At 57.8% G+C, this 23,857-nt stretch overlaps 3 protein-coding genes across 3 annotated transcripts; 1 reads left to right on the plus strand and 2 right to left on the minus strand.

The window, feature by feature from the left end:
* Window positions 1–5,408: 5,408 nt before the first annotated feature.
* On the minus strand, window positions 5,409–5,744 carry JKF63_04788 (uncharacterized protein; the record flags this gene model as incomplete). The annotated part of the gene is made up of 1 exon (XM_067900762.1): window positions 5,409–5,744. One exon carries the CDS (start codon window positions 5,742–5,744, stop codon window positions 5,409–5,411), a length of 336 nt encoding a protein of 111 aa, XP_067756962.1.
* Window positions 5,745–6,246: 502 nt separating this feature from the next.
* JKF63_04789 (uncharacterized protein) lies at window positions 6,247–6,603 on the minus strand (the record flags this gene model as incomplete). The annotated part of the gene is made up of 1 exon (XM_067900763.1): window positions 6,247–6,603. The coding sequence occupies one exon, from the start codon at window positions 6,601–6,603 to the stop codon at window positions 6,247–6,249; it is 357 nt and encodes a 118-aa protein (XP_067756963.1).
* Window positions 6,604–22,787: 16,184 nt separating this feature from the next.
* Window positions 22,788–23,654, plus strand: JKF63_04790 (uncharacterized protein; the record flags this gene model as incomplete). Its single annotated transcript, XM_067900764.1, has 1 exon — window positions 22,788–23,654. The coding sequence occupies one exon, from the start codon at window positions 22,788–22,790 to the stop codon at window positions 23,652–23,654; it is 867 nt and encodes a 288-aa protein (XP_067756964.1).
* Between the last annotated feature and the right edge of the window lie 203 nt (window positions 23,655–23,857).

The following is a 23,857-nucleotide window of genomic DNA, read 5'->3' on the forward strand; positions in this document are numbered from 1 at the left end:
CGCTTGACCGGCAGATCCAGACGACTGTGATGAGCGCGTTCTCGGCGTACACTGTGATCACGATCGCGCATCGGCTGCACACTGTCGCGCAGTACGACAAGATCATCGTGATGGACCACGGCGTTGTTGCGGAGATGGGCACCCCGCGCGAGCTAGTGTTGAACCGGCAGTCCGTGTTCTTTAACATGGTGGCGGCTACAGGTAGCACGGCTGCAGAGCACTTCATCTCTCTGATGGAAAGAAGGGGTAAGAGCTTTTCCGGATAGCGTGTTTGCTGGTCCAAGACTGATTCGAGAGTTTTTATGGTTCGGCGTTGCCGCTGAAGTAGAACGAGAATTAGAGGACAAAAAGGTGAGCGTGGTGCTCGGCGCATTTTGCCTTGGTGAGTTGGTGTCACGCCAGCGATGCTTCCCCACAGATGATCCCAAAAGGGCGGTGGTGGACTTTTAATTCTGAGGATGAGCTTCCGCCGGTATTGATTTCTTTTTTGTCTCTCAGTGAATGATTTTTTTATTCCCGGTCTTGTTGTTGGTGACTACAGCAGGGAGGCAGTGGAGGGCCGGGAACCTCTACAGTCAATGTCGAGGGTGGAGGGGGATTAGGACGGGCTGAGGCTTCCACGAGACTCGGGTGTAGCGTGCATTTCAGGCTGTGTGCTGTGCCACCGCTGTAAGTGGCGCCACGCCCCGCTCTCTCTTTCTCTTCAAGAAAGTGGTGAGGGGCATGCTGCGCCCCCAACCATGACCACCTGAGGTGCATCCCACTAAGAGCAAAAAGTGAAGTGCAGCTTACCGGGCTTGCACGGCAAGGGGGGTGCGTGTGCGTCCTACAGAGTATGGCCTTTGAAGACACCGTACTGACTCGAGGGTCATGTTTACAATAATATGCCTTTTGAAAGGGGGCGCGGAGATCGGTGGCGCTGCGGATGCTGTGAGCTCCGTTATTTCACATCGTCCCCCCCCCTCCCCCTTCTGGGGTGGTGGGGGAAGTCAAAAAAAGGTCTCTCCATGACCATACGCCCTCACAAGTGTGTATGTGTGTGTGTATGCGCGCGTAGACCAACCTGAGCAGGTGAACAGGGGGGGGGCGTGTAACATCGCAACAGCCAGAGAGAGGGTCCTGAAGAGGAAAAAATCCCCCCCCCGCCTGCTGTATCAGGCGTTCGCTCTGGTGAGCAACCACTACAACAAACCGCAGAGGGTTGTGAGCGACGACGACCGATGGCGACCGCACGCTGCTCACGTCCGAGTCTCGATAACACCGTTGCTGTATGAGGATAACGACACCGTGTCACCCTGTTACACACGCACACAGACCGACTTCACTAAGGATTTGGGTGGTAGTTGCGGTTCCCTCCTCAAAAAAAGTGTTTCTCTAGCACGTGATGCCTGTTTCCGATCCAGGTAAGCGTTTACACAAGGGGGGGGGAGGGAGGGGAGGGGAGGGCGACAGGGACAGTAAATGGCGGCCCTCCCCCCCCCACCAACCCACCAACCCACCAACCCACGCGCGTGCGCCATCACTCAAATCCTGCGTAAAGTGACAATGTCTTCTCGATTTATTCATCTTTGTTCGGCAACACTGGTAACGGGCGTGTGATGCCATGAGCGAGTGCGCATTTCTTTTTTTTTTTCTGCGCTCAGAGTATTTTGTTGGATCCATTAGGTGACCTAAGGCTCTCCTTTGCCCCTGGCCAGCGATGTTTGCATCCTAAGCTGTTAGACATATGCCCGTCCGCCCGGATCGCCGTTGACGTACATAAACATTACTGGGGAGCGGGGGGGGAGGGAGGGAGGGAGGGGGGCAGCAGCACTAGACTCCCTACTATACTGGTGTACTAGACCCTTCTTTTGTGCGCGTGTCTAAGGAGGCGTTCACCCCCTCTTTTCTGTGATGCGGCCGCATCATTTGTTTTGACTGCCAAGTCCCCCCGGCTCCCCTCCCCTCCCCTCCCCGCCTCCCCTGGCCGTCTTGCGCTTTTGCGTTAACGTCTTGGCCTACTGCGGACCACACCGCACGTTCACAGGTCGCTCCTCACTCACGGAAACCTGCTAGTCCGTCGTCCTGGCGTAGTGTCAGGTGCAGAACTCCTATACTATTATCGGCGCCGATGAAGTGTAGTGGTGACCTTTATGTTCCTACGCTGATGTGAGTGTGCAAATGCGCTGTCCACCGAACTCTCCCCCCCTCTCGCGCTCATGCACATCACCGATCCCATCACTCACTTTATCGTGAGCATTGGCACCACTTCTCTTCTCCAATCGAACTACCCATCTCTGTCTGTCGACTCCGCAAAGCAACAGCCCATCGTCTCTGTCCTCATTTTAACTGCCACTAGCGAGTGAATTCACGTCTTCTGCCTACTCGACGAGTGCTGCATTGTCAACATACGATCGTCCCCACCCTACGCGTGTTCTCGGGCGCGCTGTGTCTCCGAGAGGTGTTTCACTCTGCCCGACTTTTATTAGGTGTGCACTGACGGCAGCGTGCTTGACACACGGTGACGCCCACCCGCATCTCTCTAATGTCCACTATGCAGGATGAGGAGCTCCGCAAGTACGACTCACCGTTGGCGGAATGGAGGACTTCGTCAAGGAAAGGACAGCGATATCTCGGTAACGAACGGCTTTCGCTCCCCTCAAACACAACTGCAGCCCTTCGCCAGGCTGCACTGGCTGAGCGTGATGCTCTGGAGCAGCGAATAGAGCAGTTGTGGGGGCCACCGGAAGCCTACGTAGAGTGCGAGGAGGACCGCACCTCCGTTATAGACCGCATGTGGTACTCGTATGTCTATCCGATGGTTCTGGTCGCATCACGAGAAAAGCTCCAACCTGAGAATTTGCCTCGGCCGTCACAGGATGTGCGCGCGCACGAGTGCGGGCGTCGCCTGTCGCGTGCTGTGCAGGCTGCAATGTACGACCGGAACGCGTGGAATTGCCTGATTGGAACGGAGGTCGTGAGCACGCTGGACGCTGCGAGCCGCGGCGTGCTGCGGTGGGTTGGCGTGCCGCAGCAGGGCGGGTACACGCAGATGATGGCTGGTGTGGAGTGGAGCGTGCCGCCGGCTGCGCGCACCGCTGCGAGGTCCGACAGCAGCGCTGTGTCGCCGTTCTTCGACGGCGTTGTACACGGCGAGCACCTGTTCACGCCTGAGCAGAGTGGTATGTCAACGCTGGAGGAGACTGTGTCCGTGAAGCTGCTCTCGTCTGACGGGGTGCCGCTAGTCGCTGGCGGATTGCCGACACCACGTCGGCTTTCTCTTGCGCGCGTTCTTTTGTCGGCGCTGCCCGAGTATTTTTGGTGGCAGATTCCTTTCAAGCTCGTGGGTGATGTATGCACCCTCACGATACCTTTTTTACTTGGGGAATTCGTGAAGTTTATCAGCGTGGGGAGCCACGGTGGCGCGTACGGGCTGGGGTTGGTAGCAGCGTTTTTCCTGACACAGCTCGTCCAGAGTACATGTTTGCACCGATTTTACTACGTTAGCATCAAAGGTGGTCTGCAGTATCGCTCGGCGCTGAACGCGCTCATATTTGAGAAAGTCTTCACGATCTCGAATAGGGCACTGGCGCAGCCAGAGATGAACACGGGTCGCATTATCAACATGATGAGCACTGACACAGAGCAGGCGAACCAGTTCATGCAGTATTGCATGTACATGTGGAGCAGTCCCATGGTTTTTCTCTTCTCCATCTCGTTTCTCAGCCGTTTGGTCGGATGGTGTTCCCTCATGGCCGTGGTTGCATTGCTCCTTACGCTGCCCATGAATGGTTGGCTGATGAAGTGGCAGATTGCAGCGCGAGGGAGGTTGGCAAAGGCAACAGACGCGCGAGTGAAGGCGGCAAACGAGTTTTTCTCTGGAATCCGCATCGCCAAGTTCATGGCGTGGGAGCCGCGCTTCATCGCAAACATCGAGGAGAAACGCAGGGTGGAACTCTCGCACTTGAAACACGTTCAGATTTCACGCGTGTGCACGTCTTTTCTGAGCATGGCCACCCCACAGGTGATGATCGCCGCCGTGTTCATTGTATATCACTTGCTTGGACACGAGTTGACGCCCACAGTGGTGTACCCGGCCATCTCTCTTCTTGGCATCATCAGGATGCCATTCAATATGCTGCCTTATGTTTTTAGCGTTGCTGTCCAGTATGTTGTCGCGATTACACGTATAAACAAATTCCTGGAGTGCGACAACGCTTGCTGCTCCAATGTGCATGACATAGAAGAGTACCTCAGGGAGCAGCGGGAGCACAGCACTGCATGCCAGCTCGCAGCTGTGCTCGAGGGCGTGGACTTGACTGCGTTTGTGCCCGTGAAGCTGCCGTTTGCGCCCAAGGTGAGGATGCCGTTTGTGTCTCGTGCGCTGCGGATGCTGTGCTGCGGGAGCTGCCGGCCAGCTAAGCGGTACCCTGCGCCGACGAGTGTGGCCGAGGAAGTGTGCGTGGCGTCACTGTCGTCTGCGTCGCCACCCGGTGGCGGCAGCGGCGGGAAGGGCAGGCTCGGCGCGGATGAATTCTTCGAGCTTGTGCCGAAGGTACTGCTGTGCGACGTGTCTGTCGGCATCCCGCGCGGGAAGCTGACGGTTCTGCTGGGTGCGACCGGGAGCGGGAAGTCGACGCTGCTGCAGTCGCTGCTGTCACAGTTCGAGATCAGCAAGGGCCGCGTATGGGCGGAGCGCAGCATCGCGTACGTGCCGCAGCAGGCGTGGATAATGAACGCGACGGTGCGGGAAAACATCCTGTTCTTTGACGAGGAGGACTCCACGCGGCTGGCGGACGCGGTGCGTGTGAGCCAGCTGGAGGCGGACCTTGCGCTGCTTGGCGGGGGGCTGGAGACGGAGATCGGGGAGAAGGGCGTGAACCTGAGCGGCGGGCAGAAGGCGCGTGTGAGCCTCGCGCGTGCGGTGTACGCGGACCGGGACGTGTACCTGCTGGATGACCCGCTGTCTGCGCTGGACGCGCACGTTGGCGAGCGAGTTGTGACGCAGTGCGTGCTTGGCGCGCTGGCGACGAAGACACGCGTGCTTGCGACGCACCAGATGCACGTTGTGCCGAAGGCGGACTACGTCGTGGCGCTTGTCGGCGGGCGCGTGCAGTTCAGCGGAAGCAGCGCGGACTTCATGCAAACAACACTATACGCGTCGCTTGCCGTCGACGAAACAGCGGCTGAAAAGCGCGACTCTGTACGCGGTGACCCGGTGTACAGCGATGACATCCCGTCGGAGCCCAAGACAGAAGGGAGTTCTTCGAAATGTGGCGCTCCCCCTCCTGCTGCAGCGCAGTTGATGACTGTGGAGGAGAAAGCGGCGGGCGCTGTGCCGTGGTCAACGTACCACGAGTATTTTGCGTTTTGCGGCGGGCGTGTCTATGTGGGCTCGATTCTTTTGATCTTCGCTGTCACTGAGCTCTTCACGGTATCCGCAATGTTATGGCTGTCGGCATGGACGGCGCAGCGGTTCGAGTTGTCCAACTCGTCGTACCTAATGGTGTACATCGGGTGCGTGTTGCTGGGGATGTTGACGGTTCCTCTACGGTACTACTACTCCTTTGAGGCGATGCGACGCGGATGCGTGAGGATGCACCACGTGATGCTGCGCCGTGTGTCACGAGGCACCACGGAGTTTTTTGACACAACACCGTTGGGGCGGTTGTTGAACCGCTTCTCGCGCGATGTGGATGTTGCGGATAACTCGCTGCCGATCTCGATGCAACAGGTGATGTTTTGTCTGTGCGGGATCGTGTCATCGATGCTTGTGATGTCGTCTACACAGCCGCTGGTCATCTTCGTTCTTCTGCCGTGCGGTTATCTCTACTACCGCATCATGGTCTTTTACAATTCCGCAAACCGAGAAATCCGTCGCACGAGTAGCGTTGAGAAGTCTCCACTATTTTCGCTTCTCGGTGAGACGCTCACGGGTAGCGCTATCATCACAGCTTCCAATCGAGCGTCGACAGTAATGCGAGAGGCGCTCCTGCGGCTAGACATTGTGTACTCGTGCTCCATCCTTGAGAACATGGCAAATCGTTGGCTCGGCATACGCGTGGAGTTTCTTAGTAATGTCGTTGTGACTGTCATTGTACTCGTTGGTGTAGGTCGCACAGTCTTCATGGGTACGCACGCTCACTGGGTGGCGCTGGTGTCACTCTCCCTAACGATGGCGACGCAAACCACAATGACTCTCAACTGGCTAGTGCGCACAACGGCCTCTGTCGAGGCGGACATGAACAGCGTGGAGCGCATCCTGTACTACATTCGCGAAGTGCCACAGGAGCCCATGCCGGAGCTTGACGCGGAGGTGGACGAGCTGGAGAAGCGGACGGGGACGGCGGTGGACGCGACGGGGAGCGTCGTGATCGAGTCTGCGTGCCCGACGACGACCACGCCGCACACCGTGGAGGCTGGGTCGGTGGTGTTCGAGGACGTATATATGCGGTACCGCGAGGGGCTGCCGCTTGTGCTGCGCGGTGTGAGCTTCGCGATTGCGCCGCGCGAAAAGGTGGGCATTGTTGGGCGGACGGGGAGCGGGAAGTCGACGCTGCTGCTGACGTTCCTGCGGATGGTGGATGTGTGCGGCGGTGTGATCCGCGTGAACGGGCGCGACATGGGGACGTACGGGCTGCGCGAGTTGCGCCGGAAGTTCTCGATGATCCCGCAGGACCCCGTGTTGTTCGACGGGACTGTGCGGCTGAACGTGGACCCGTTCCTGGAGGCGTCGTCCGCGGAGGTGTGGGCTGCGCTGGAGCTTGTGGGGCTGCGCGAGCGCGTTGCGTCGGAGGGCGAGGGGATCGACAGCCGTGTGCTGGAGGGTGGGTCCAACTACAGCGTTGGGCAGCGGCAGCTGATGTGCATGGCGCGCGCGCTGCTGAAGAGGGGGAGCGGGTTCATCTTGATGGACGAGGCGACGGCGAACATCGACCCGGCGCTTGACCGGCAGATCCAGACGACTGTGATGAGCGCGTTCTCGGCGTACACTGTGATCACGATCGCGCATCGGCTGCACACTGTCGCGCAGTACGACAAGATCATCGTGATGGACCACGGCGTTGTTGCGGAGATGGGCACCCCGCGCGAGCTCGTACTTCGCCAGGGCTCTACCTTTAATGGGATGGTGAGGGCTTTGGGCAGTCGTGGTGCCGAGGAATTCCACAGCCTTCTCAAGTAACACTGCACCATGTGTTCAATGCCGGTGTGCGCGTGTGTGTGTGTGTGTGTGCATGTGTATCCGGCGAGGAGGGGTCTCGCCATTTGTAGATGTTCATCACTCCCATGACGGGATTCACCGAGCGGCGCGGCGTATTGGAGATCGGCTCTGGCTGTGCGAGGCCTCCAAGCAGCACAGATCTGCCTGCTCAGGGCCCAAGGCACCCGTGATTGTGACACAAGATCGGGCACAAACAGCCGAGGGGTGAGGTCCGCCATTTCCCGGTACCGATGCTGACTGACAGATGCCGGATGTCGCCGAGTCGGTCCCAGCTGCGCCGGTGAGGACGCCTGCACTATTCCTGTACTCGGCAAGCTGTCGGTTGCGACCCGAGCACATCGCGCCCGACCCCCGATGGGAGCGAGTGTGGGCGTGGTGTGTGCAGCCGTTGGCGTGTGCGGCGTGGTTCAGGGAGCCCTGCTCCCGAACCCTGGGTCAGGGTTTGCCAGGGCGTGTCGACAGCTGGAGTGCACGACGCAATGAGCCGGTGGCGAGTCCGGGTGTGGAGTGAGCCGCTGCGCTCATGTGCTCTGTGGCGGTGTGGGCACGTGAACCGGCGGAGAGGCCATCGGCTTACCGTCTGATGGTTCTTTACTGTGGTGCACATGGAACACTGTGCGGAAGGGGAACCGGCTGCGTATCCCTGATGAGATTCCTGCGTCCTTTGCACCGGTTGCTCCCTCCCCTTCCCCCTGCCCTACCCCTCCCATCATCACCACCCCTTGCATGGCAGGTACGGCTCGCACTTGGGTGACTCCCAGGTTCAGCCGTGGTGCAACAGAGGGTGGAGTGGAGGGGGAGGAGGAGGAGGAGGGGTGCGTCCACGCACGTGATGACTCGCTGTTCCCGGTGTGTTGGTGGAGGGGGAGAAGTGGAGTGACAGACGTCGCCCCTCAAAAAAAAGACGATGTATTGTATGGATTGGCGGCATTTGGTATAATGTTTTGTAGTTCCGGTACGTTGCCCTGGTGGTTAGCTCCGGTACGTCCCCGATCCCGTCTTCCCCCCGTACCTGGGCAGCTGAAGATGGACCCTGCACCTTGTGGGGTGTGGGCGCGGAGCTTAGTGAAGACGCGCAAAGTTTAACAGAGTCGTAGAAAGCAGCGAGGATTAGAGGAGAAGAACATTCTCAAACCGAAACTGGGGAGCGATGCAAATGGAACTCACAGGACGTGAGTAACGCGGCTGGCAACGCGTTGGGGTTTGGAGGCAACCACGGAACAGGTCAGGGCAGGGCACGTTACTCAACTTCTACGTGGAGTTTGTCCAGCTGACGTCTGTTTCTAGCATCCTGCCGTCTTTTTTTTTCTCATTGTGTTCTTTCACTATTGTAGCTTGGCGTATGCTAGGCTTTACCTTTACAGCTGCGAAGACCGAGGGATGCAGCCGCGACGCCTCGAAGCGACTACCGAGGGCGGGCAGTAATCCCTGACAGTCGCTGAAATGGTCCACACGTCTGTGCCGGGTGCCCCCCACTCCGCCTTTTAAAAAAATGTTGTCGTTCATTTTTTTGTGTATAGTTGAGAGTGGAAAGCGGCGGTGAGATGATGAATTGCTTTGTGTGCCCGTCGCTGGCGAGAAGCGCTTCGTCTTCGCCCTTCTTTCCCAGGAGACGAGCGTTCCCTCGCATGTCTCCCTCCCTCCCTCCCCCTTCCGCCTCGGCCCCCCCCCCCCTCTTGACACTTTCCTCACTCTTTTATGCATTCATATCTTTTTGTTGTGGCTGTTGTGCCTGATTACGTGACGGTCTCGCACCTTGAGCTAGTGACGCACGCACGCGCACAAATCCATACACAAACACACACACTGCCTACACATTACATGGCTCCTACTCATGCGCAGTTTTTATGCCTCGCGGCGTTGCTCAGCTGCCGGTTGCAGTTTTTCGCCGTCGACTATTACTAAAGCTCAAGGCTTGCGCATTCCGTGCCCCCCCTCCTCTTACTACTTCCCACACCACGCCACGACGCCAACCTGGCCCACTTTTCCGGACGTGCGAGGTGCGCCCTGCGGCGCTCTTCGCACTTCCGTCCGACTCTTTGGCAACGCACCGTCGCGTGTTCGTCCTGTTGAGACACCTGCCGAGCACGCTGGTAGACAAAGTGAGCGCGAGACGAGCGCATCCCTCGTTATCGTGATTATGTTTATAATACCGCTCTGGCTGTACGTGCTCTCTGCGCATGGGAACCAACAAAAGCGCGTCGCTGTGCAGGCGTGGGCGCTGGAGCAACGAGCGGCGCACCATATCAGTGCGAACGAGGGTGAGCACGACTCGTAGTATCTGAAAACTGGGGGTGGTGTGGAGGGAGGGGGGGATGATATTGTATCAGAAGGTGGAGGCTTTTTCTTCTACGTCGATCTGCTTCCTCCCCTCGACATGGTTGCCTCGGACCGCCTTCTCCGCTCACATTTTCCTCGAGCCTCCCCTCAGGTAGGCCAACACTCTGCACACCTCCCCTGGTGCCCCCTCCCTCTCCCACTTGCCCCCTCAATAGCGCATTCACCTTTCTTTGGCTGAGTCGGAGATGTGTGAGAAGTGAAGCGCAGTCTTTGGAGGGCTCGTATCCCTCGGCCGTGAAGGAGTGCTCCTTCGCTTCCCCTTCCTAGTCTCGTTCGTGGAATGCACGTTTTCAATACGCGAGCGCATCCGACTCAATAGGCTGGGAAGGGAGGGGGGGGGGAAGTCTCCTCCTGCTTACAAAAAAAAGACCCCAGCTCTCCCCCTTACCCCCTTCTCGTCTTTCATTTTTTTTCACCTCCTTTCTTCTGTTGAGCACTCGTTGCTTGTGCTGGACACGTTTGGCTTTCCACGGACTGTCGTCCCTGTCGATATGTAAGTGGAATGCTGTAAGTTGGAGCTCATTTTTTTTTCTCTCTTGTGCGTGTCATATGCGTTGTAGCTTCGACGTGGTACCGGCAGCGCTGAGTCTTCGTAGATGGAATGCGAATATCGAGCACCGATATTTTCTCAATCAGTGCGAGTCTCCCCGTGAATGCGCCGAGAAGCCGTCAGCGTATGGGTGAGAGGCGCTGGTGGCGGCAGCGGGCTCATCTCTAGCACTACGCGCGGATATACACGAGGCATTCCCTATACCCCACAAGGCACCATTCAAGACTACACGTCTTCTCCAAGGCACGAAAAGTTGGCTGAGATGCAGCGCAACATCGACAAGGGTGCGGGGAGGACACCGACTGGACTCTACGAGGGCCCGACAATCACGACGAAGGACGGTGCCAGACCACTTTTTTCGGCCGAAAATGCACGCCACGCCAACCGCAGTCCAGCTCCACGCGCGGCGGCACCACTGCCACCACTGTACACCCCGCAGTTCACCGCACCGGCTGTAACGCGCGAGGACATGATGCCACCACAGTCGGACTCCTACCAGCGCGACCTACGCAGTGACCCTACCTACGCTGATGATCCAGAGCACGTTGTGGCAGCGCGTCAGCGGATCATGACCATGCAGAGCGACTCTTACGGCGAAGCAGTGCGTGGGATGGTAGCACCGCCACCCCCACTAGACCCGCAAGCGCCCCAGGCGTACCGGCAACCTCATGTGCAGCTGGGAGACGCTTGGTGGATGCTGATGTGGTCTTTTGTAGTTCTTTTCGTGATCATGGCTAAGTATGGGAAGTAGTAGTATTCATCATCTCGGCACCACGCACAGAAGCGCTGCGCCGAGGTGGAGCTTTGTCTTCATGGCCACAAGTGTGGCATATCGTCTCAAATTTTACGTTGCTGTTTGCTCTCAAATCAGGTGTTATCGCGAAAAAAAGGGTGCGGGTACAAGCCCTGAAGGGCTCCTCGGGATCATTCTTCCCCCCTCCACACCGCCTCGCATCTTGTCTTTGGATGCTGCGAGTCCCGAGGCATCGTACGTTTTTTTTTAGCTTTACTTTTGCCCCCCCCCCCCCCCTCCCAATGTCCTCCTGCTCTCCTACATTTGGTCTGGCTTTTTTTTCTCTACCCTCCGAATTGGTCTGCGTGCGACGCTGCACGGCTTGTAAGTAGAGCAGACAAGGAGCACACGCGTACTGTGACGCATTCGAGCACCCACGAGTCCACCGCTCTGAAAGTGTCTCTATCAATCAAGGCCTAACGTATCACTACCCCTCTTTTCCTTCTCTTTGAGAGGATATGGGGAGGCACTCGTGGAGGCAGCTGCCATTGCCAGTGCCATGCGCTCTGTTTGTGCGTGTGTGTCTACGGCTTTGCAGCTCCGCGTCTTTCGTCCAATCAACCCTCCCCCCGGCGCCCACCACCACCACCATTACCACCACTACTCCTGCAATCGTCTTTCATCGTATTTGCTTCCCTATTCTTTCCCTATTTTTTTTTTATGCATACATCGCTGCACTTGCACATCCACGTGCCTCCGTCTCCCCCCACGTGTGTGTGTGTGTGTGTTTCCTCCCATCATCCGCTTTCTCGGCTACCCCCCCTCCCCAAACACCCACACACACACGCCGCACTGCCATCCCACGTGGCCCTGAGGAGTTCTGAACGAAGCAGAAAATACGCGAATCAAATCAAATCACACACACACTCACACACAAACGCACACACCGAGAGATGTTCTCGAATGTGGCGTTTTGCGCACGTCGAGGAGTTTGCAGCGGGCATCCCACCACACCGCTGCTCAACCAACAGCAGTCGAGTGGAGCTGTGCGCCCACCGCGCAAGTTGACGATGAGCAAGCGCCGGCTCATGATGAAGCAGAAGCACTATTGCAGAACCACTTCTTCGGGTCCGATCTGCGTCATGTTGATGTCTTTTGTGTGTTACATGATTTACCAGACGCGGTATGGGTGCGACGACGACCGTATGTTCTGAGTGGTGACTGAGAAGGGCACCTACAAGGGCTGTCCGTATTTCTCACCCCCATGCGCTCAACAAAAAAAACTGGTGGCGCATTGTAGTGCTGTGTGTGTGTGTGTGTATGGGGCGGAGTGTTGGCCTATATGCGATCTCTTTACTTGGAGGCGTTGGCACTCCACCTGCATAAGTCCGTAAATGTGTTCCTCCTTTGTCGTCACACCTACCGGTTGTCGGGCAACTCCCTCGACAACGCACGTATCCTCACAGCACTGTACAAGTGCACGCAACCACACAAGGGGAACAACTCTGTACGTCAGCGGACATGTATGCGGTTTCGTAGGCACTACGGGTGGGGTGAGGGAACTCGAGAGTCGCATATCCCAGTTTGACTGGACTTTGTTTTGTTTCCGACATCTGCCACTTCACTTGACTCCCACACACGGGGAACAGCGCGTCATCACGTGTGGACGCACCTCCATCCCACTTCACCGCAGCTACCCCTCCCTCCCCCAATCTCTGTGTTGGACCATGACTGAGCCCTGGAGTAATCCAAGGGGAAAACCGTATCTGCCATGCAACGGGGGAAAGGGGGGATGCTGGACCACTCTCAAGTCAGAGGCTTCTGAGACCCCGCGCCCGCCACGTTTGGGGGTGGGGGTCGTGAGGTGCGATGGGGGAGCCCAAAGCACTCTCGCCATGTCCCCGGCACCTGCGCCTCACCACACCACCTGGTAAGCTGCAGGGCTTGCCGCAAGCCTCGCACACGTGTACGCTTCGGGGTGGAGCCGTGTGAGACTTCCTCTTGCCTAGCTCACGTGTCTCGCTGTTCTGTGTATTACAGGACATGTGTGGGTGCCACCACGTCATGGCGGGCAGCGCGTGAGCACGGTGCTTTGAATTTGAGGGCCTCAAGGCACGTGTCAGGTCCACACGCCTCTCCGAAAGGGAGAACAAAGAAGGGGGGGGGGGACAAAGCCCACTAAAGGAGTGATGGCGTTGCGTTCCCCCCTCCCCCATTTGTCGTTGATGCTTTTTTTTTCGTTCCTCCACCCCCTGTTGTGGTTGACTTGTGCAGCCGGATGCGAATCACACCGCTTTCTTTTCCGTGTTGTCCCCCCCCCCCCTTTACCGACCACCACCACCACCACCACCTGAGGTGAGGGGGGGGGGGAGGGAAGAGCGCACGTACGAAAATTTACACTCGTGTGGTGAAGCGATGACGCTGTTGTTGGAATTGCGGCCGCACAGGCTCATACGCGGATGGACAAGTGCGTGCTCATCCCCCTCTTCCGCACCTTGTCACCTCCTCCACCCCTTTCTCCACCGTCCCTTACACCCGGCGGTGCCCACGCGTTGAATGATCTCGTGGGAATTTTTCAATCTTCGGTTTCCCTGAGCGCCTCTACTTCCCCGTGTACACAACCTGCTTTCTTTTGTTGTTGTTGTTGGCTGGGCGAGTGGAGAGGCTTCATACGCTTCTCTCTCTGAAGGCAAACAATCACGCGCTCACAGCCAGGCAGTTATGCGTGCCTATGCAATAGGATGATGATGGGTCTAGACCCGCGTAGGTGGCGGCGCCGCGTCTACTTGTGGCTCACGACTTCCACTCGCGACCGCTGCAATCGCTTTGATGATGTAGGCACCCACCTTCAGGCGACACGCAGGGTGCGGAACAGGATTCAGTACGTGAACGACGTCTTCCACCTGGCTGGCATGGGGGGCCGCTACCTCAATACGCTGGAAGGTCTCACCCTCCAAGGAAATGGGAATGGGATTGCGTGGGGTTTCGTTATCATCCCGGCTTGTGTTGCAGTGACCTTCATTGCATGTATAACATTGTTTTGCGGTAGGAATCGACTCGCGCAGCAGCAGTGCGCGCAGGAGGAGTGGCAGCAGCGACTACTTGAGGTGGCGCAGAAGCGAGAGGCAGCTAGCGAGGAACTGCAGTCAGTGCGCGATCATTCGGTCGAGATGAGGGCAGCGCTGCTCCCAACGCTGGAGGAGCGTCAGTGGACTGCGCAGCTCGAGTCAAACATGGTTTACATCAAGGAAAAAATTTGACGCCTTTTTAGCACCATGTCGAGTCGATATGAGGCAGCGGGCCTGACACATCATCACCCCCCCCTCTCTGTTCCCTCTGAAGCGCAGATTTGTGCCACGAACATGCGTGGACATTTCTTTCGCATAGTACAGCCGTTTTTTTTATGTTTCGCCTTTCTCTGTTTTATCTTCGACGTTTGTGTTGGCTTTCACTACTCATCGCTGTGCCGCTGTTTCTTCACCCGGCCGGAGGAGGCCTCCACTGACGAACAGTCGTTTGTCTGTTCAACCCCCCCCCTTGTGTTGCCCTTTTGTAGTCTTTTTTTGTGCGTAGTGGCGTACATCTGTGCAGCAGCACTGGCACTCTGCTGTATTGCGTGTGAAGAGAAACGACATCAAGGAGAACTGCACTTATTAAACTAAATCAACCCCCCCCCCACCCCACAAGGAAGTGCCCAGCATGTCCGGTGGTGCGCGCCCGTAGGTTGCTGCCACAAGCACACGCCGCACATACATGTGTCGACCCTCTACGGCTGCCGTTTCTCTCTCTCGGTAGTCTTCTTAACTCATCTGCTTCCCCCCACCCCACTCTGTTCAACGGTTCTTCCTCCATCTTCGGTTCTCTTCCTCATTACCACCCGCCTGAACATGCTTCCTGTAACCTCTCCCCCTCCCCCCCCCCCACAAACCTTTGTCAACTGCGCGGCATGTTGCCCGGTGTACGCTGTTATTCTTGGCTCATTTGCATATCGTCATACTCTCCTCCACGTCATAGTTTCTCCCCCACCCCTGCGCTCTCCCCTCCCCCTCCCCTTCGTGCCTCTGCGCCTCTCAGTATCGGTTTCGATTGCCTTTTTCGCGCCTGCGTCTCAGCGTGCGCAGTGGTGCACCTCTCGCCTTGCTTTCTTTTTTCCCCCTTCCCCCTTCCCCTCCCCTCTCCCCTTTCGGGCACTCTGGGTGTGTGTGGGGGGCCACAGAGAAGTAGTTCTGTCTTCCTTTGCGCCTCCGCTCTGCAGTGCGGTTTTAACTCCAGCACGAGGGAAAAATAAAAAAAAGTGTTTCTCACACTCTTCCCCCCCCCTTCCCGCCCCCCTGAATCCAAAAAAAAATCAGAAGAATGCTCAACGAGGTACATCTGAATGCAAATCCGAGCACCATCTCCACCTTGGAGGAGCCGGTGCTTCAGACGCTGCTGCGCGATTTCAGGGCGATTGGCCAGAAGCTCTACCTGGTGGTCAGCCCGACTTCCGACGAGGAGATGAAGCTTCGTGATTGGGAGCTCTGGGGGCCGCTGTTCCTCTGTCTCATTCTTGCTTCCATCCTCACCATGAAAGCCAGCGACGAGCAGGGCGCCGTTGTTTTCTCTGCTGTCTTCGTTTTGGTTTGGTTAGGCGGCCTTGTTGTCACCGTCAATGCAAAACTCCTCGGGAGCAAAATAATGTTCTTTCAGACGTACTGCGCCATGGGGTACTGCCTGGCGCCCATCTGCCTTGCTGCACTCTTCTGCTGCCTAATTCCATGGTTCTTCCTGAACGCCGTCCTGTGCATCTTCGCGTGGGGGTGGGCCTGCTGGGCCGCCCTGCGCTTTTTCCGAAATACGGTGGCCGCTGACCGTGAGGTGCTGGTGGTGTACCCGGTCGGACTTTTCTACATATTTTTCACATGGATGATCCTGGTAGGCATTTGAGGGAGAGCCAGTGTTTTTTTTTTTGTCTGATTGTTTTGATAGTTCTCTGTCGCTCATGAACGCCGGGCAGATGGGGCGACAGATGAAGAGGCGCGAGCCAAGACATTCACTCAGCAGCGGCAAGGAGTGAGGGTGACGTGTAGGTGCGTGGCTCCTTTTAAACGTGGCCGTTTCAAGTTTTTTTTTTGGTGGTTGCTACTGCTTTCCTACCGCCAAAAACTAATTTCTTTTTTTTAGTGTGTGTGTGTCCCCCCTAGGGCGAAGCCCCTTCGTTCAGTCTTGCGTCTCATCTTTATTTCTTTGTGTGTGTGTGTGTGTGTGTATGGCAAGGGAGAGGGCGTACGTCTGTGAGTAGCGTTCTCCTGTCTGAGTGAGCCTGTCTGCCTAAGAGAGTCTGGGGCCCCTCTTCCCCTGATGCCGCGGAAGCGGTTTTTCTCTGTTGCAACTGTATCTGACCCTTGATAGCCTGGGCCGACGGAGACACACACACACACACACGGGCGCAGTTGTCCACGTGTGTGTGTGTGTGTGTGTGTGTGTGATAAATAGACGTGCTTTCGTGTTCTCCTCTCTTGTCTCCTGACATACTACTCCCCCACCCCAGCCCTCACTCGCACTCTGATTGATGCGGCGTCAGTTGTGGGAGTAGCGTCCCAAGTCGCCCTTTTGTCTGCTCTGCTTTATGCATAGCGGGGTGCCATTGGCGTGATGTGGCCGTCATCGTGCTCTTTGGCTGGTACAGCGTTGTTTGGACTTCATTAGACCTCGCCATCTTCGTGCCCCCCCCTCCCCTCCTTTGTGCACCTCTACACAACCCTTGATTGCCGCACTGTCTCAGTAAAGAGGAAACGGTGCAGACCGCAGACATAAAAGCAGGGCACCTACAGCGTGTGACATGGCGGCAGGGCGGTCTATACACACACCGCCGGTCGAGGAAACCGCTGGACTGCCCAGTGATGCTTCTCCGCGTCAGTGTCACACCCAATCTGCCTGTGGCAATAGCCATAAAACCAGCGAACCGGGTGAGTTGGAGGCGGTGAACGATGCCGCGCAAGTGCGTTCTCAGGAAGAAGCACAGCGAAAACTTGCGGAGCAGCTGGACGAGTTCTGGGGTAGCGAGCCGCCGTACACACCGACGGTGGAGGACCAGGCGAGCTGGTTCCAGCAGCTTTATTATGGGTGGATAGGGGACTTCATCTACAAGGCTGCGGCAGGCGGCATCACTGAAGCCGACTTGCCACCACCGTTACATAGCACGCGCACGCACCACACGGGGCGCAAGCTCTCACTGCAGATTCATGCCGACATCGAGGCGAGCCGACGGTGGGAAGGGTTTATTGGCTGCAAGGTGGCGTACAAATCAGAGGCAGAGACGAGCGGTGTGCTGCGGTGGGTCGGTTATCTCCAGCAATCGGACTACCCACGGTCGCTGGTGGCTGGTGTGGAGTGGTGTGTGGCGCCGCGGCATCGGCGGCGCGCCCCACCAGGCAGTACGGCCGCGTTGCACAACGGCATTGTGCACGGTGAGCGACTGTTTAAACCGCAGCGCGACAATCAAGTGTGCTCATGTGAGCCAGTAAACCGAGTGCGCTTAGGCTCGACACGCAGCTCGGTACGTCCCGGGCCACCACCGTCTCCGGGATTCCTATCTGCGCTCTGCCGTGCACATTCGTATCACGTGTGGGTGCAGGTCCTTCCAAAGCTGCTGGCAGATGTTGCAGCGGTGCTGATGCCTGTACTGCTAGAGTATTTTGTCAAGTTTCTGGAAGCAGACAACGCCACATGGGACTGGGGCCTGGGACTTGCGCTGACGATCTTTCTGACGAGCGCGATCCAAAGCTGCGCGGCGCACAAGTACGATCACATGAGTATCCGCAGCGCGGGACTGTTCGAGACTTCATCGATGGCGCTGCTGTTCGAGAAATGCCTCACCTTGTCGCCTGGATTACTCCAGCGTCCTGACGTGTCGGTGGGCCGTGTCATGAACATGGTCGCTAGCGATGTTGGTAACATCGGTGATATCAACTGGTACATGATGTACTTTTGGAGCGCCCCGCTTCAGCTGACGCTGTGTGTATTTTTGCTGATTAGGCTGGTCGGGTGGTGTGCGCTTCCCGGCATAGCCGTCCTCTTCGTGATACTCCCACTACAAGGCGTCATCTCCAAGTACCTTCAAGGTGTGCGTGAGAGAATGGCATCTATAGTGGACCTGCGCATCAAGCGCACCAACGAGTTTTTCTCCGGTATCAGAATACTGAAGTTCATGGGCTGGGAGCCCGTCTTTCTGGCTCAGATCGACAACACACGAAATCGTGAACTGCAGTGTCTGCGCAAGGTGCAGTGGGCGAACGTGGTCTTCATGTTTGTGAACAATGCGACGCCGACGGTGGTGGTCGCAGTGGTCCTTATCACGTACCACGCGAGTGGAAAGGCACTGAGGCCAGAGATTGTATTTCCAACGATTGCCCTCCTCAACACAATGCGAGCGTCTTTTTTCATGATTCCTGTGATCGTCGCCGCCGTTCTGCAGTGCTTGGTGTCGTCTACGCGATTGATCGCGTTCATGGAATGCCCAGACGCACGCTCGCAGGTTCGGGACATCGTTGAGCTCGGGAACGGTGGTGCAGCCGCCGCCCTCAGGGATGCGTCCATCCACACGCTGGTTCCGGTGGCGCTGCCGCCGTGCAGATCGCACATGAAGACGACAGTCCAGCGCATGTCTCTGTGGTTTCACCGGCGCACTGTGCCGGAGGCGGAGTGGTACGAGTTAGACAGCCCGGACGGGGGTGCGTCCTCACCGGACATTCACAACCTGCGCCGAAGCTTGAACAGCATGCGGCCCACCCCCCCAGCAGGTGGTTCCACCACTGGTAGTGGAGGTGAGAACGTGGATGCGGAAGCAGACGATGTAAAGTACTACCAGCTCGAGTCGAAGGAGCTACTGCATAATATAAACCTCATCTTCTCAAAAGGCCAGCTGACGATGGTGGTTGGCCCCACGGGGAGCGGGAAGTCGACGCTGCTGCAGTCGCTGCTGTCACAGTTCGAGATCAGCAAGGGCCGCGTATGGGCGGAGCGTAGCATCGCGTACGTGCCACAGCAGGCGTGGATAATGAACGCGACGGTGCGGGAAAACATCCTGTTCTTTGACGAGGAGGACCCCACGCGGCTGGCGGACGCGGTGCGTGTGAGCCAGCTGGAGGCGGACCTTGCGCTGCTTGGCGGGGGGCTGGAGACGGAGATCGGGGAGAAGGGCGTGAACCTGAGCGGCGGGCAGAAGGCGCGTGTGAGCCTCGCGCGTGCGGTGTACGCGGACCGGGACGTGTACCTGCTGGATGACCCGCTGTCTGCGCTGGACGCGCACGTTGGCGAGCGGATCGTGCACGACGTCGTACTTGGTCGGTTGGCCGGGAAGACACGCGTGCTTGCGACGCACCAAATTCACTTGCTGGCACTCGCGGATCAAATCGTAGTGCTGCAGCGCGGACGCATTGCGTTCACTGGCGACTACTCGGCTTTCGCATCCACTTCGCTGGGGCAGACGTTGCGCGGTGGGCTGAAGAGCTCCAAGGACACGGATGCACGCGTCAGTAATGTGAGTAGGGAAGAGGCAGCAGCCGACTCGGTGCCCGACTTGGTGGAAGTGTGTGCGCTGAACTGTGAAGAGGAGGTACCCCCTGCAGAGAGCGAAGGTGGGGTCCTCGGACGGCCTGGTGGCGAGGTCGTCAAACTGATTACGACGGAGGAGAGGGCAACGGGTAGGGTACCGTCTTTCACCTATGTCGCATATTTGAGGGCATGTGGCGGCTTGGCTGATTGGGGACTACTACTCTTCGTTTTCGTGGTGACGAAGCTCGTGAATGCGGGCAACGGAGTCTGGCTATCGATGTGGTCGACGGACTCGTTAAAGAAGACAGACGACACATACCTCTACGTGTATCTCGTTATTGTGTTCCTCGGCATCTTCAGCTCGCCACTGCCCTGTTTCCTATGCTACCGCCTTATTCGAATTGGTGGGGGTGCCTTGCATAGGGTTCTCCTGCGGTCTCTGGGTGTGGCGCAGATGTCTTTTTTCGATACAACACCGCTTGGACGCGTGCTGAACCGCTTCACCAAGGATGTGGCTGTACTTGACAGCACCCTTAACGACAGCTACCTGTACCTCCTGGAGTACTCCTTCTCCTTGTGCTCTACTATCATCATCATGTCATGTGCGCAACCGTTGCTGCTTCTGGCGATTGTGCCCTGCGTGGTGATTTACTACACGTGGATGCAGGTGTACACCGCCTCCAATCGCGAGATCCGCCGCATCAAAAGTGTCGCACACTCGCCCGTCTTTACACTGATAGAGGAATCTCTACACGGACAGCACATTCTTGCGACCTACGGCAAGGCGCCAGTGCTGCTGCAGGAAGCCCTGAAACGCCTCGACGTAGTGTACAGTGCGCTTTACATGCAGAACGTCTCCAACCGGTGGCTGGGCGTCCGCCTCGAATTCCTCAGCTGCGTCATAGTCTTTGCGGTGGCCCTTCTTGCGGTTACCAGCAAGATGACGTGGGGGTCGAGCCAGAAGAACGGTCTCATCTCTCTGTCTATGACGATGGCAATGACACTGACGGAGACGCTAAACTGGCTAGTGCGGCAGGTTGCCACCGTTGAGGCGAACATGAACAGCGTGGAGCGCATCCTGTACTACATTCGCGAAGTGCCACAGGAGCCCATGCCGGAGCTTGACGCGGAGGTGGACGAGCTGGAGAAGCGGACGGGGACGGCGGTGGACGCGACGGGGAGCGTCGTGATCGAGTCTGCGTGCCCGACAACGACCGCGCCGCACACCGTGGAGGCTGGGTCGCTGGTGTTCGAGGACGTATATATGCGGTACCGCGAGGGGCTGCCGCTTGTGCTGCGCGGTGTGAGCTTCGCGATTGCGCCGCGCGAAAAGGTGGGCATTGTTGGGCGGACGGGGAGCGGGAAGTCGACGCTGCTGCTGACGTTCCTGCGGATGGTGGATGTGTGCGGCGGTGTGATCCGCGTGAACGGGCGCGACATGGGGACGTACGGGCTGCGCGAGTTGCGCCGGAAGTTCTCGATGATCCCGCAGGACCCCGTGTTGTTCGACGGGACTGTGCGGCTGAACGTGGACCCGTTCCTGGAGGCGTCGTCCGCGGAGGTGTGGGCTGCGCTGGAGCTTGTGGGGCTGCGCGAGCGCGTTGCGTCGGAGGGCGAGGGGATCGACAGCCGTGTGCTGGAGGGTGGGTCCAACTACAGCGTTGGGCAGCGGCAGCTGATGTGCATGGCGCGCGCGCTGCTGAAGAGGGGGAGCGGGTTCATCTTGATGGACGAGGCGACGGCGAACATCGACCCGGCGCTTGACCGGCAGATCCAGACGACTGTGATGAGCGCGTTCTCGGCGTACACTGTGATCACGATCGCGCATCGGCTGCACACTGTCGCGCAGTACGACAAGATCATCGTGATGGACCACGGCGTTGTTGCGGAGATGGGCACCCCGCGCGAGCTCGTACTTCGCCAGGGCTCTACCTTTAATGGGATGGTGAGGGCTTTGGGCAGTCGTGGTGCCGAGGAATTCCACAGCCTTCTCAAGTAACACTGCACCATGTGTTCAATGCCGGTGTGCGCGTGTGTGTGTGTGTGTGTGTGCATGTGTATCCGGCGAGGAGGGGTCTCGCCATTTGTAGATGTTCATCACTCCCATGACGGGATTCACCGAGCGGCGCGGCGTATTGGAGATCGGCTCTGGCTGTGCGAGGCCTCCAAGCAGCACAGATCTGCCTGCTCAGGGCCCAAGGCACCCGTGATTGTGACACAAGATCGGGCACAAACAGCCGAGGGGTGAGGTCCGCCATTTCCCGGTACCGATGCTGACTGACAGATGCCGGATGTCGCCGAGTCGGTCCCAGCTGCGCCGGTGAGGACGCCTGCACTATTCCTGTACTCGGCAAGCTGTCGGTTGCGACCCGAGCACATCGCGCCCGACCCCCGATGGGAGCGAGTGTGGGCGTGGTGTGTGCAGCCGTTGGTGTGTGCGGCGTGGTTCAGGGAGCCCTGCTCCCGAACCCTGGGTCAGGGTTTGCCAGGGCGTGTCGACAGCTGGAGTGCACGACGCAATGAGCCGGTGGCGAGTCCGGGTGTGGAGTGAGCCGCTGCGCTCATGTGCTCTGTGGCGGTGTGGGCACGTGAACCGGCGGAGAGGCCATCGGCTTACCGTCTGATGGTTCTTTACTGTGGTGCACATGGAACACTGTGCGGAAGGGGAACCGGCTGCGTATCCCTGATGAGATTCCTGCGTCCTTTGCACCGGTTGCTCCCTCCCCTTCCCCCTGCCCTACCCCTCCCATCATCACCACCCCTTGCATGGCAGGTACGGCTCGCACTTGGGTGACTCCCAGGTTCAGCCGTGGTGCAACAGAGGGTGGAGTGGAGGGGGAGGAGGAGGAGGAGGGGTGCGTCCACGCACGTGATGACTCGCTGTTCCCGGTGTGTTGGTGGAGGGGGAGAAGTGGAGTGACAGACGTCGCCCCTCAAAAAAAAGACGATGTATTGTATGGATCGGCGGCATTTGGTATAATGTTTTGTAGTTCCGGTACGTTGCCCTGGTGGTTAGCTCCGGTACGTCCCCGATCCCCTTCTCCCCCCCCCCCCCCCAAATATATATGTTGATGCCATGCTACAAATACATAAATAGAGCGATCATCTTTAGAGATCAGGTCGTGCTCCCGCCTCCCATTTTCTTCGTTATTCCCGTCCGCTTCTATCCGTTCGATCAAGAAATATCCTCAGTGTCACCCCGAAGAGACATACCGCGCACACCGTACACGCCATCAGCCTGGTGACCATACCTTTGATGACTCACTCTTCATTGGCACCTCTATAAGGCAGTTGAAACAACCGTACTTTTCACTATCTCGACTTCTTTTCACGTCCTGCTCGTTCGCCCGTGTGTGTGTGTGTGTGTGTGTGTGCTGTTTGCCCGCTGTACGGGGGTGGGGAAGCTGAACTCAGCGGGAGAAGTCATCATGTTGTCTTCGACGATGCCCGTGGCCTTGGTGACAGGCAGTGCAAAACGTCTTGGTGCAGGCATTGCTGTGGCGCTCCACACAGAGGGGTATGCTGTGTGCTTGCAGTACAATCATTCTGCTGCAGAGGCAGCCGCACTGGCTGAAGCACTCAATGAAAAGCGGCCGAACAGCGCCATAGTGATCCAAGCAGACCTACGCAACACTTCTGTGTCCTCGAATGGAGGCACAGATGATTTGGCGGTCGTTCCCCTCTCTAAGTGTTGTGCTAGCTTGGTGGATGCGTGCTATACCCATTGGGGGCGCTGCGATGTGCTTGTGAACAACGCTTCTGCTTATTACCCCACTCCGCTGCTGAGGGGCGATGGGGAGGGGCGCAACTCATGTTTTCAGGGCGCGGGGGCTGCAGAAGCGGCAGCAGACGATATATTCGGCTCCAACGCGATGGCACCCTACTACTTGATAAAAACCTTTGCGCAGCGCGTCGCTGACACCCCCACCGAGCGGCGTGGAGGCAACTACTCCATCGTGAACATGGTAGACGCCATGACGAGACAGCCTTTGCTTGGATTCACTATGTACTCCATGGCCAAGGGAGCACTGGAGAGTCTTACACGGTGTGCTGCGCTTGAGCTTGCGCCGCTCCACATTCGAGTGAACGGCGTCGGCCCGGGCCTGTCGGTGCTTGGCGACGATATGCCCTCTGACATCCGAGAGGACTATCGTAAGAAGGTTCCTCTTTACCAGCGCGAGGCCACCATCACAGAGGTGAGTGACATCGTTATCTTTTTGTGTTCCTCCAAGGCCAGGTACGTCACCGGAGCTTCCCTCAACGTGGACGGTGGTTACAGCCTTACCCGGGCCTGAGCACGCAGCCAGGGTCAGCTACGCCCCTCCCTCCCTCCCTCCCCAAAACTGGATCTCACAGTGATGGTTGTTCACACATCCGAGTAGGCATGTACGTTAAGCTCGCAACACATAATTGCACCCATAACAGCGTGTCCTTGGCTGCCTCTAACTAGCCGCCTCTTACCTTTTCTCTTTTTCCTGTGGCGGGACTTGTTCTGCAC

Source organism: Porcisia hertigi, chromosome 23 (assembly GCF_017918235.1).
Source record: "Porcisia hertigi strain C119 chromosome 23, whole genome shotgun sequence".
Classification (NCBI taxonomy): domain Eukaryota; phylum Euglenozoa; class Kinetoplastea; order Trypanosomatida; family Trypanosomatidae; genus Porcisia; species Porcisia hertigi.